Below are 11,826 nucleotides of genomic sequence, written 5' to 3' on the forward strand. Positions count from 1 at the left end.
GATGACTTATTGAGGGCGTAAAGTCATCAGTGACTGAAGAGTCACTTTTAGTTTATAAGCCAGACTTAATAACATTTGCCAGTGCTTGTTGAAAAAGTGCAGCACCTCTAAAAGGTTATAGAGTATAGTAAATGCAGGGCGCTGCATATAGGGCTGTGCTTTGAGGGTAGCAAGACGCAAGGTGAGGGTTCTTTTGGCTGCAGTACCGCGTTTCTAAATAATCTTTCATTTTACTAGTGTAAATATAAAAATATATTACTTTAAACACGAAGCAGAAAATGCAATTGTAATAGAAGATTTGGAAAGATAGTGCCACACAGTCCACATGCATTGCATACATACAGTGTTGCATGTGATGCACCCAATGAAGTACATTTCTGCACAAACACCTAAATCTGACGTGCGTTTTGTATGCCCTTGATTATCGCGATATGGCAGTCTATATTTGACTTTTAATGTCTTGACTGTTGAAGACATACCTTGATCCTTTGGCCTGGAAGCTCCCAAGTGCACTCGAATATTGCACGCGATACCTGGGGGATGTAAAAGGGACATTCATTGAGAGCACTTCTGTTTTTAACGTTGCAGATATTTTCATCTTCAGACTTAGTGAGATAGACCAATTCACCTGGAAGCAGACAATTATTTCCTACTGGCTAAGCCAGGATTAGAACCTAGGTCTCTGGGTTTCAAAGCCAGCACCTCAGCCACTAGACCAGGGGCGTAACACAGGTCCCCGCAGCCCCCGCGGTGCTGGGGGGCCTCAAGCTCCAGGGGGCCCCCTCAGCACAGCACTCTGGCTGCAGAGATCCTGTTTGAGCCCATAGGGGGGCCTCCACGTGCCTTGCAGGAGGCCTCCTCAAGTTTCGTTACGCCAGTGCACTAGACCACATCTCCTTGTAGCTCTAATTAGAAATTACATAGGCAGTGCTAGAGAGACCAGGGGCCGTATCACAGATACAGCACACTTTCCTTGTTTGCGCCGGACGCACGTTTTAAAATGTGCTATGTTAGAATGAATGCACTGCCCCCAGGGCCACCGCAAACTCGTGCTGCTCTGGGGGCAGCGCATTCATGTGAAAAACGAAACTGCTGCTTTGAAGCCGCTCAGTGTTTCACAGTGCAGGCGGGAACCAGCCTCCACATTGAAGGGGGATTAGAAATCCCCTTGCAGGTTAGTGCACTGAGCAACTGCGCCCGCCTGCATGGGGATGTGTGGGGGGTCCATGGGACTCCCTTTCCCCCTTCCAGAGGGCTGCCATCAGGGGGAAGAGGCAGAGGGTTTCCCTCATTTGCATGGGGCCATGCCTCCATGCAAATGAGGGAACGTCCTCTGATGATAGCACTGACGCTTTATGTGTGCCAGCGCTATTGGTATTACAGAAAGGGGCGCCTAGGCATCTGCAGCTTCTTCTGTAATACAAAAGTGCCCTGGGGGCATGCAAAGTGGGCGCAAATGCCCATTGTGCTTCTGGGGCACTTCCATAATATGGCCCCAGGAAGCAAAGTGTGGTGAGTTAAAAAGCCAGGATAGTTCAAGTATCTCACATCTTACACATTACCACTTGAGAACAATGCTAACAGTGCACACAAAAGAAAACTTTAACATTACTCAAAGAAATGTATTGAAATATATGTACTTATATTTAGAGGGGCTGATACTTGCTCTCTCATGGTTCTGCTCTCTCTTTCTACCCATGTTTCTCTTGCTCTTAGGACTTCGATGTTATGCCAAGTTTCACCGGAACCGAAGAGTGACACGGAGAAAAGGGCGATGTGTTGAGCCAGATTCTATCGACAGCGACCGGGGATCTTTTATTAGTGTCTAGAAAGTGTGCATTTTTAGAGACTTCTTTTCCAGCTGCCACTATCTCCTCTGACTATAGAAAAGCTGATCCCCAGGTTTATCAGATTTATGGGCTGGGAGGGAACCAGTGGTAGCCAAATGATTCTTTGTCATCCTCTAGTGTAACCTGGCAACAGGTTACCTAACAAACATCAAAGAAGGCCACAGAACACAGGAATATTGAACAGCAATCCAGAACATGCCGGCGGCTGCCTTTATCCTACAGTCTTTGGCTTACTCTCTGGAAAATGTAGAAACTATTTTTAGGAGTGGGTGGTGAATTGCTTTAAGATAGGAAATCTGTTTCTTGAGGAGAATATGGACAATAATGGTAAAAAGGGGCCAGGTAAGAGGATGTTAGGTGTACATCAAGCATTAGGATGCTAATAAAGGGATGTAGATCTTGTTTGTGGTTGTATTTCTTGAGTTCTGTGTTAATTGGTCAAATTGCTGCTGACATGGGTTAATTGGGTGTTGAATTCTGTCATAGCTAATACAGCCACTGTTTGCAGGCGCTGATCCCATAATATTCTGGAGCTGGGTGTATTGCTGTTTATTGCCAGTGACAGAGTATTTAGGGACAAAAGCTGGGTACCGAGCCAATAGGAGAGCCAGGGAAATCCTTTAATATTCTCCTTTCTTTATCCTGCTAATCCAAGCTCCATTTCCTCTGTGGCCAAACTAGAAGTCTGCACACCCTTCACCTAACTCTACTACAGTATTCCTTCTCTCATCCCTTAATTCTATGTCCCCCGTAACCCCTGTTTTACTCAGCTCCTCCTCACTCCCATCCCTGCCTTGGTCACTCTGTGTCAGTGCCTGCTATGGCCATGCTCCCCTTCTGTTGAACCTTCCCGCCACACTGGAGGTGTTTACAAACCTACCTCAAGCTCTCTTGTGCCAAATAAAGAGTGGCAGCTTCATCAGGTACCATTTCCTACGAGGCCTGAGGATCCACCCTCTGACTGAGCACATTCTGACTGCTGTCATTTCTACATCAGGTGAAGTAAAGTGACGCAAGGTCCTGTGATTAAACACAACCTCACTTTTACTACAAACTGCAAACTATTTTTACTAAAAACGTTTTAGAGCCTGATTACGATCTTGGCAGATGGGATACTCCATCACAAACGTTATGGATATCTTGTCCGCCGTAATACAAGTTCCATTGGATATAATATATCTATATCTATATATATATTCACTGAAAAAACCATAGGTTTCACACACGTTATAGTTAGGAATTAGCATTTAAAAAACCTTGCAAATTCACTGAAAAAACCATAGGTTTCACACATGTTATAGTTAGCGGAAATTTTACTGATAAAAAACCAATGAAATTGCCCCGTTATAGTTAGTGCTGGCAACTATAACTCACGCGACCGCAATCCTCTGCTGATGCTAATACTGTATTTAGACACTTATTTGCCCATGTCTTCTTCCATACATTTTTAGCTATACATATATTACAAATATTTTTTTTTATAAAGACACATATGTCATCAGCAGAAGATTGCGGTCGCGTTAGTTATAGTTGCCAGCACTAACTATAACGGGGCAATTTCATTGGTTTTTTATCAGTAAAATTTCCGCTAACTATAACATGTGTGAAACCTATGGTTTTTTCAGTGAATTTGCAAGGTTTTTTAAATGCTAATTCCTAACTATAACGTGTGTGAAACCTATGGTTTTTTCAGTGAATTTGTACGGTTTTTTAAATGCTAAGTTACTTTACGCCATTCGAGGCGTGCGCGCCCACTTAACGCAGTGCGTTCCGTGCACGGTTTTTATCAACTTTAATAAGCCCTGTACATTTGGTGGCCTTCGGCCACCAAAAGCACAGGGGGTGGGGTCAATGTGGATAGTGTTTTTTTTATTTCGATTTTATAATTTCATGTTGCCAAAATATAGTTTTTTTACTGATGTAATAAGCCCTGTACATTTGGTGGACTACGGCCACCAAAAGCACAGGGGGTGGGGTAAGTGTGGATAGTGTTTTTTTTATTTCGATTTTATAATTTCATGTTGCCAAAATATAGTTTTTTTACTGATGTAATAAGCCCTGTACATTTGGTGGGCTTCGGCCACCAAAAGCACAGGGGGTGGGGTAAGTGTGGATAGTGTTTTTTTTATTTCTAATTTTTACCGTACGCTTACGGTAAGCGTACGGTAAGCGTACTCGGCGAAATTGCCGAAAAAAAAATAAAACCGTTTTTGCTCTTGGGGGATGTTTGGGGACTCCCTCAACATGACTATGTGGGAGGGAGTTGTCAAAACAGCCCCGTAACATGTTTTTGGGCATCATGTTTGATAAATAACACTCAGTGCGAGAGACAAAATGGCGGACGCCGCTTCCTGGTTTCGGCCGATTCGAATGTTTACTAAGATCTAAGAGCCAATCAGAATCGCGCTCGCGCACGCCACCGTACGCGTACGGTAAGCGTACGGTAAGCGTACCGTAAGCGGGCTCAGATATATATATTGATTTAAAGGCTATTTTCTCAGAATCTACTGAACAGATTTACACCAAACCTACAAAAGGCACTTCCTTGTCCTACGGACTACCTCTCTGCCAAATTTCTAGTAATTCTGTTCAGCCGTTCGGGCTGTAGCTCGTTCTAAAGGTCCTATGGAAAAATGCATGGGAAAAACGCGTTTTGTGACCCCCCTTTTATCTCAGCCCCCGCTTGACGAATCCCCCCGAGACTTTCAGGGTAGGAGCGGAGCGTAGCGCCCCACCTATTTTGAGAAATTCGCGAGGATTCATCGACCGGCGCCAAAGTTATTCAAAATAGAATGTTGCGGATTTCCTATGGAAAAGGGGTCCTAACTATAACTACCTACTGGCGACCGCCAGTAGGTAATATATATATATATATATATATATATATATATATATATTATCTACTGGCGGTCGCCAGTAGATAGTTATAGTTAGGACCGAGTTCCCATAGGAAATCTGAAAATTCTATTTTGAATAACTTTGGCGCCGGTTGAATTATCTTCGTGAAATTTTCAAAACTAATGGGGCGCTCCACTCAGCTCCCACCCTGAAAGTCTTGGGGTGATTCGTCAAGCGGGGGCTGAGAAAAAAGGGGGGTCCCAAAACGCGTTTTCCCCATGCATTTCCCCATTGGACCTTTAGTCGAAGGTACAGCCCGAACGGCTGAACAGAATTACTTGAAATTTGGCAAAGAGGTAGTCCTCAGGTCAGGCATGTGCCTTTTGCATATATGGTGTCAATCTGTTCAGTAGTTCCTGAGAAAATTGCAGTTAAAAGTACATAAATATCTATATGCGCACACCGTGAACAAGAAGCAGGAGCTTTGAAACGCGTTGGACCTTTCTGAACATTGAACATTGAAATGAAATTCGGTTTGCGATGCAATACAGGACCTTCTTGAAAGCTAAGGGGGCCCGCTTCTGTCTCTTGAGTGCATCTCCGAGCAAGTGGCAATCCTTTTTGAAAATATATTACGGCCAGCCTCGGTCGTGGAGTTTGCACCGCCACATATATATGGACTGTAGCGATATACTTGCATTTCGCAAAATACAGAAGAGACGAAGTTGTGCTTTAAATTTAAACCGTAATTCATTTCATACCTACTGGAGGTTTAATACTTTGATACTTATGTTTTGTGGCAGGAACGCTCAATCCTACAAGTCCCAGGATACCTTCAGACTGAATACAGATCCAACCCACCTGGGGGCAGTCAACTACTGTTTAACAAGGGGCTTGCTGAGATGACGTTATCACCGCCACTGACCAGCCGGTCCGTGAACAAGAAGCAGGAGCTTTGAAACGCGTTGGACCTTTCTGAACATTGAACATTGAAATGAAATTCGGTTTGCGATGCAATAAAGGACCTTCTTGAAAGCTAAGGGGGCCCGCTTCTGTCTCTTGAGTGCATCTCCGAGCAAGTGGCAATCCTTTTTGAAAAAAAATAATATATATATATAAATATATATTATCAACTGGCGGTCGCCAGTAGATAGTTATAGTTAGGACCGAGTTCCCATAGGAAATCTGAAAATTCTATTTTGAATAACTTTGGCGCCGGTTGAATTATCTTCGTGAAATGTTCAAAACTAATGGGGCGCTCCGCTCAGCTCCTACCCTGAAAGTCTCGGGGTGATTCGTCAAGCGGGGGCTGAGAAAAAAGGGGGGTCCCAAAACGCGTTTTCCCCATGCATTTTCCCATAGGACCTTTAGTCGAAGGTACAGCCCGAACGGCTGAACAGAATTACTTGAAATTTGGCAAAGAGGTAGTCCTCAGGTCAGGCATGTGCCTTTTGCATATATGGTGTCAATCTGTTCAGTAGTTCCTGAGAAAATTGCAGTTAAAAGTACATAAATATCTATATGCGCACACCGTGCGCGCACGGTGCGCGCACCAAATGTCCGCGAGCGTAATTCTGATTGGTGGTTAGATGTCAGTCAACATTCCAATCGGTCGAAATCAGGAAGTGTCAGACGCCATTTTGTGTGTGACAGTGAAAAAGAAAGGTGGAGAACGTGAAAAGGGGGCAGGGTAGAGAGTTCCTGACCCCCTAGCCTTTGTCAGGGGGTCCCTGAAGGACCCCGAAGGGTGAAAATAACATTTTATTTTTTTTCAAAAAATCGCCGGGTGCGCGCACAGTGGGCGCACCCCTCAGCCGCCATTTTGTGTTTTAGAGGCAGAAGAGAGCTAAAAAGTGGAGAACGTGAAAAGGGGGCAGGGTAGAGAGTCCCTGACCCCCTAGACCTTCTCAGGGGGTCCCTAAAGGACCTCGTAAATAAAAAAAAAACATTTCGTTTAATAAAAAAAATTGCTGGTGCGCGCACGGTGCGCGCACGGTGCGCGCTCCGTGAAAAACCCTTGAAAAAAAAAAAGACATTTTAAACTGTTTATAAGTTTATAGAAGATATTAACTATGCTGTTCAACTTTATCCAAATTTAAAAAAAAAGAGCTGAGCTATTCCATATTACAGGATACAGTCAATCTATAACTATATACATAGGTAGTTTATTGTAAAATAAATATATAAAAAATATAATAATACATACATAAATTAGCATTTTAAAAACCTTACAAATTCACTAAAAAAACATGGGTTTCACACACGTTATAATTAGGAATTAGCATTTAAAAAACCTTGCAAATTCACTGAAAAAACCATAGGTTTCACACATGTTATAGTTAGCTGGATATTTCACTCGTAAATAAAAAACCATTGAAATTCCCCCGTTATAGTTAGTTCAGCTAACTATAACTCGCGCGACCGCCATCCACTGCTGATGACGTCACATATTACATCACTCATGACATGGTCAGTGACATCACTCATGACATCACTGATGACATCTCAAATGACTCACTTATAGAGTCAGTTACGCACCTAGAAAATCATCCATTCACACACTTGTACAGCCACTCATTCTTCCACAGGCCTTTCCGTAAATATATATTATACATATTTAAACTTTACAGAAACACACACTCACTGGATGACGTCATCAGTGATGTAATATGTGACGTCATCAGCAGTGGGTTGCGGTCGCGCGAGTTATAGGTATCTGAACTAACTATAACGGGGGAATTTCAATGGTTTTTTACGAGTGAAATATCCAGCTAACTATAACATGTGTGAAACCTATGGTTTTTTCAGTGAATTTGCAAGGTTTTTTAAATGCTAATTTCTAACTATAACGTGTGTGAAACCTATGGTTTTTTTAGTGAATATATATATATATATATACACACACACACACTCATTCTCTCTCTCTCTCTCTCTCTCTCTCTCGCTGCTTTCATCAAAAAAATTAACAATTGTTTAGGGCTCATACCTATTTCATGACATTCAGTGAGCAATAATTCACTATATTATGTTTCCATCTACATTGATAAGACAATTTGAGGTGCTTCTCAAACTCCTAATTGCCCTACAGTGTAGACAGCCAATTATGCTGGCATCTTTCACTCTGAACTCAGGTCCTGGCACTATAGCCTGGCTGGCCAGGTCCTTCCCAGGCAACACCCAATCACACTGAAACTGGATGCACACTTGAGTTACAGGATTCCTCATCACCACCAGGAACTCTTTGGAGAGGCCTCTAACGGCTCACGGCAGGCTTGTTTAATCCCCAGCCAGGGTTGACATGCCCTTGGTTGATAGTTATCTACAGTGGGAACCATCATATACTTACACAGTGTAGGCAGACTACCATGACCCTTGCTGCAGGGTGCTGTATGGATCCTCCAGTTGCAATCTGCGTCCATGGTCTCCGAATCCAGTACGGGAGTGTCTGTGTTGGATCAGCGCCACTGGAGTCATAGAAGCATGCCCGTCTAAATATTTGAAATGTTCATTTAGACCAATTTTTCCTCACCCTACACCCTCAACACATACACAAATAGCAGCCATTGAGATGTAATGGCCTTGTAATGTCACAAAATTATGCTATCACCCACCTCTTCAATGTATGGGCCTGTTCTATAGAAAAGTTTGTATATATACAGCCTGAGGTTTATGACTTTGCATAGGTGTTCATTGTATCACTTCCGATATTTACAAACGGTTTCCAAGAAACCAATGCAATTCATTTTTAATTTTTTTCCATGTTATAAACAACGGATGTCACAAATACACGTGTATCGTCCAGCCGTGATACATCTTTACCTTTATCTCGATGGGATATAGCCAGGGATTGCCGTTCTTCACCCCACCTCCCACCTCAGACCCAGACAGTGTATAGTTCAACATCAGATCAGGTTCAAGTTCCATTAGAGACCCTGGTGAGCTCTCCACACCCCCACACTTTTTCCCATTTCTTGGGCCTTACCCCTCATAGGCCACTTTTTCAGCCATCATGCACCAGTCCATGTCCTGTGTCCATTCTGCTATGGATGGTAGTGTTCCCACCCCCATTATCTTGCCGCATTTCGCTTCTCCACTGCAAAACCCAGTTGCAGCCACAGCAGCAGGTATTTGGCCGTTGTCTCCTCTCCCCATATGTAGAAGAGAAGCCATTTGGAAGTTGTTTTTATTGAAACTCTTCTTTCTTGTGCCATAATTTCCTCTATTGTCTCCCAGTAGCACTTGATTTTTGGGAAACCCCAGAGACTATGGAAGAAAGAAACCTCTGCCATTAATGAGTTACCAAGCATACTCCTGGAAAGCTTTTCTGATTTGAGCCTGATAGCGCTGCAGGGCCACCTACCTATGAGAAATTGTTCCTGGCAATGACCTCTGGGCCCTGGCAAAATCCCCAAGATTCTGCAACACTCTGTTTTGTAAACACGACAGATGCAAAAGGGGGTTCTAGAAAATCCAGGACACCATGATAATCTGAAGTGTTACCTGCTCTTCTGCCCCTGACAAAGGAGAGTCTTGGGGATTCCTTTGCAGGTACTGCGCATGCACACTCCATCGGTAAAGGAACCCCAAGGATTCTCCTTTTGTCGAGCTGCTTACCACTGTAACTTTAGCTGCTTGGGTAAATGGACTCCTCTCCCTTTCTGAGGGCTCGGGGACTCCCTGCTGATACACCCTTGGGTACTAGGCATGCGGACAGGCTTGACCATGGAGGTGGAAATCCTCTGGAATTCCTTGAGGCCTGTGCTGATAGGCAACAACCCAATCCTTCCACCAGGCCATGTAAAAATTGTATGCTGAATACCGCCTCCTGATTCTTGCAAGCTGGGATGTTGCAGACAGTTCACAGTGGAGGAGGTGGGAATTCTAGTATCTGGAAGGCAGTATGACCACCTGTGCCACAGCCTTGTAATTCATTGAAGTCAGTGGTACTTTGGTAAAGGGAGGCTGGATACTGGCTCGTCCTCCAAGATTAAAATCATGACCAAAGCTTCAGTGGCAGATTACATTTTTCAAGCTCATTTTTTGTTTAACGTTCAAATACCCCAAATCTCAATTCTTGGATAGATATAAATGGCTTAAAGAATTATGTTTAATTTTCAAACTATTGTTTTTTTCAACTTGACACCGCTACCACTTCTCAAACACTCTCACCTCCCAAAACAATGAAATACTGAGAAAATCATAAGACATGGATATCATGAAGATGAGATAGAACTCAGAGCAGCTGAGATATTGCAAGCTATCAAGAACTCACTCTCAGCTCTAGCGAGCACAATTGACACCTTTACAACAGAAGCCAACCTACTCTGAACAGATCTCAGGAGTGTTAAGGAGATAACCAGGGAAATGGAAGAAATGATAGAACGTACTCAGAATGAAGTGGGGGAGAATCGGACAACAGTCAAGGCCTTGGCAGAAATAATGTGTATACTGGAGAATAGATTCAAAGACTCAGAGTAAAGATTAAAGTGGAATAATCTCTGTTTCCTGAGATTCCCAGAGCAGTGAAAGGGGCCTTGGCAGAGCAGTTTCTGGAGCAATGGATCATGGAGGTCCTGTAGCCAAAAGGGCTTTCAAATTTCTTCTCTGTTAAACGAACACAAAAGCCGCAGACCCCAGCCCCACCATCTGGGTGCTGCCAAGAGCACTTATTCAAAGGTTATTTAATTATTACGATAGAAGCGGGTTGCAGGGGCAGGCAAGATGGCGATCTGTCGTGGATCGCGGCGCTAACGCATCAGGCTCCTGATCGGAGTGAACCCCTCGTCAGCCTAATCATGTATGAAAACTGATGAAAACTGGATCTGCAGCCGTGTATCTATACTATGGCTCCTGTTTCGAAGTCGATAACACAGTGATTAGCGGATGAAAAAAGGTGAAAAAAATAAAAGCGAAAAGCCGCCGCAGTACCGAGTATCGCAGCCGCATATGGATCTTATACATGGATCTCACCCCCTGACCCCTCCAACCCGATACGTCGCCTGGACTTGCTATTCATGTATAGGCTGGCTAGCTGTATATCGAATCTTTATCAACTCTCTTACCTCTGCAAATAGATCCGACCGCTGTGCTTGTGCTCATCGAGCGGGGTCAAAGCAATCCCGAGACGTTGGAATGCAAGCTGAGCTCACGGCAGAAATGGCCCCAAAAGTCGCCGTTCCCTCTACTGCCTCCACGGCTGCTGCACGCGCAAGGGCAGCAAGGCAAGCCCAGCGCGAAGCTCTGGAGCGCCGGGGGTCGGACAAGACGACAGGTCAGCCCGATACACAGCATCTGAAAGCAGCGACGGAGATGGCGGTAGCGGTTGATTCCTCTAAACCAGGGGGCGCAACCCGGAAGAAAGCCACACGAAGGGAGCTCACCGGACCATCAGTCGTGGATCTGCTACGGAAGGGCTCCTGTTCGCTTCCAGGTCAGGAGAGGCAGCGGCGGGCCTCGCACTCCGAGGGGAAGTCTCTCCCTGTCCCAGACCTCGCAAACGGTCCACCCTCTCTAACGACGACAGTGGGCGATAAAATCTGTACTGCAACGGAGGATCTCCAAACTCAACACGCAAAAAGGGATCTTGGCAACCCAGTCTAATCGCAGCAGCGGCCACATTCAAGTCTTGAGGTGAGCATGTTACCTGTTGTACCTGATATGCCTGATATACACTCTAACTCAGGGGTCTCCCTGGATAACGAATTGACTAACACTGCAGAGAACAATTTGGAGTTAAATAAATCTGCCAAAATAAATGCAAGCATTGAGTTCGGGCTCAACAGACAATCGCAGCAGCAGAAGTCTCTTAGCTTAAGAGCCCAAATGCAGACAGAGCCGCCAGCCACTATGAAGACCATGAACACTAACCCCGATTTGGCTGAGAACATGCCTGAAAACATGCCTAAAAATAGGGGTGCAACACCTGCTCTGGAACACCTCGGCACTGGCAGCGCAATTCGCAATGATCTTGAGAAGGAGGCTAGCGACTTTTTCTCCTTCTCTGATGAAGCAGAACTAGGAGAATTAGGAGCAGCATGGGGCGATACATCAGCTTCGTATGTGTCTGATGAATCTGATAGTGCGACAGATGCGGGGGCAGAGCCAGTCACTATCAAACTAAAGCAAAAGGTCCTCAACA

General features: G+C 44.5%; 1 protein-coding gene across 3 annotated transcripts in view; it reads left to right on the plus strand.

Moving 5' to 3' along the window:
• The window catches only part of DRAXIN (dorsal inhibitory axon guidance protein), a 202,949-nt gene extending 200,696 nt beyond the window's left edge, over positions 1–2,253 (plus strand). For all 3 annotated transcript variants that reach the window (XM_085615397.1, XM_085615407.1, XM_085615401.1), the window contains exon 7: positions 1,717–2,253. In XM_085615397.1, the coding sequence (XP_085471523.1) occupies positions 1,717–1,829 (113 nt within the window). In that variant the 3' untranslated portion in view covers positions 1,830–2,253. The remainder of the gene's footprint in view (positions 1–1,716) is intronic.
• The last annotated feature ends 9,573 nt before the right edge of the window (positions 2,254–11,826 follow it).

Source organism: Triturus cristatus, chromosome 1_2 (genome assembly GCF_964204655.1).
Source record: "Triturus cristatus chromosome 1_2, aTriCri1.1, whole genome shotgun sequence".
In the NCBI taxonomy this organism is placed as follows: domain Eukaryota; kingdom Metazoa; phylum Chordata; class Amphibia; order Caudata; family Salamandridae; genus Triturus; species Triturus cristatus.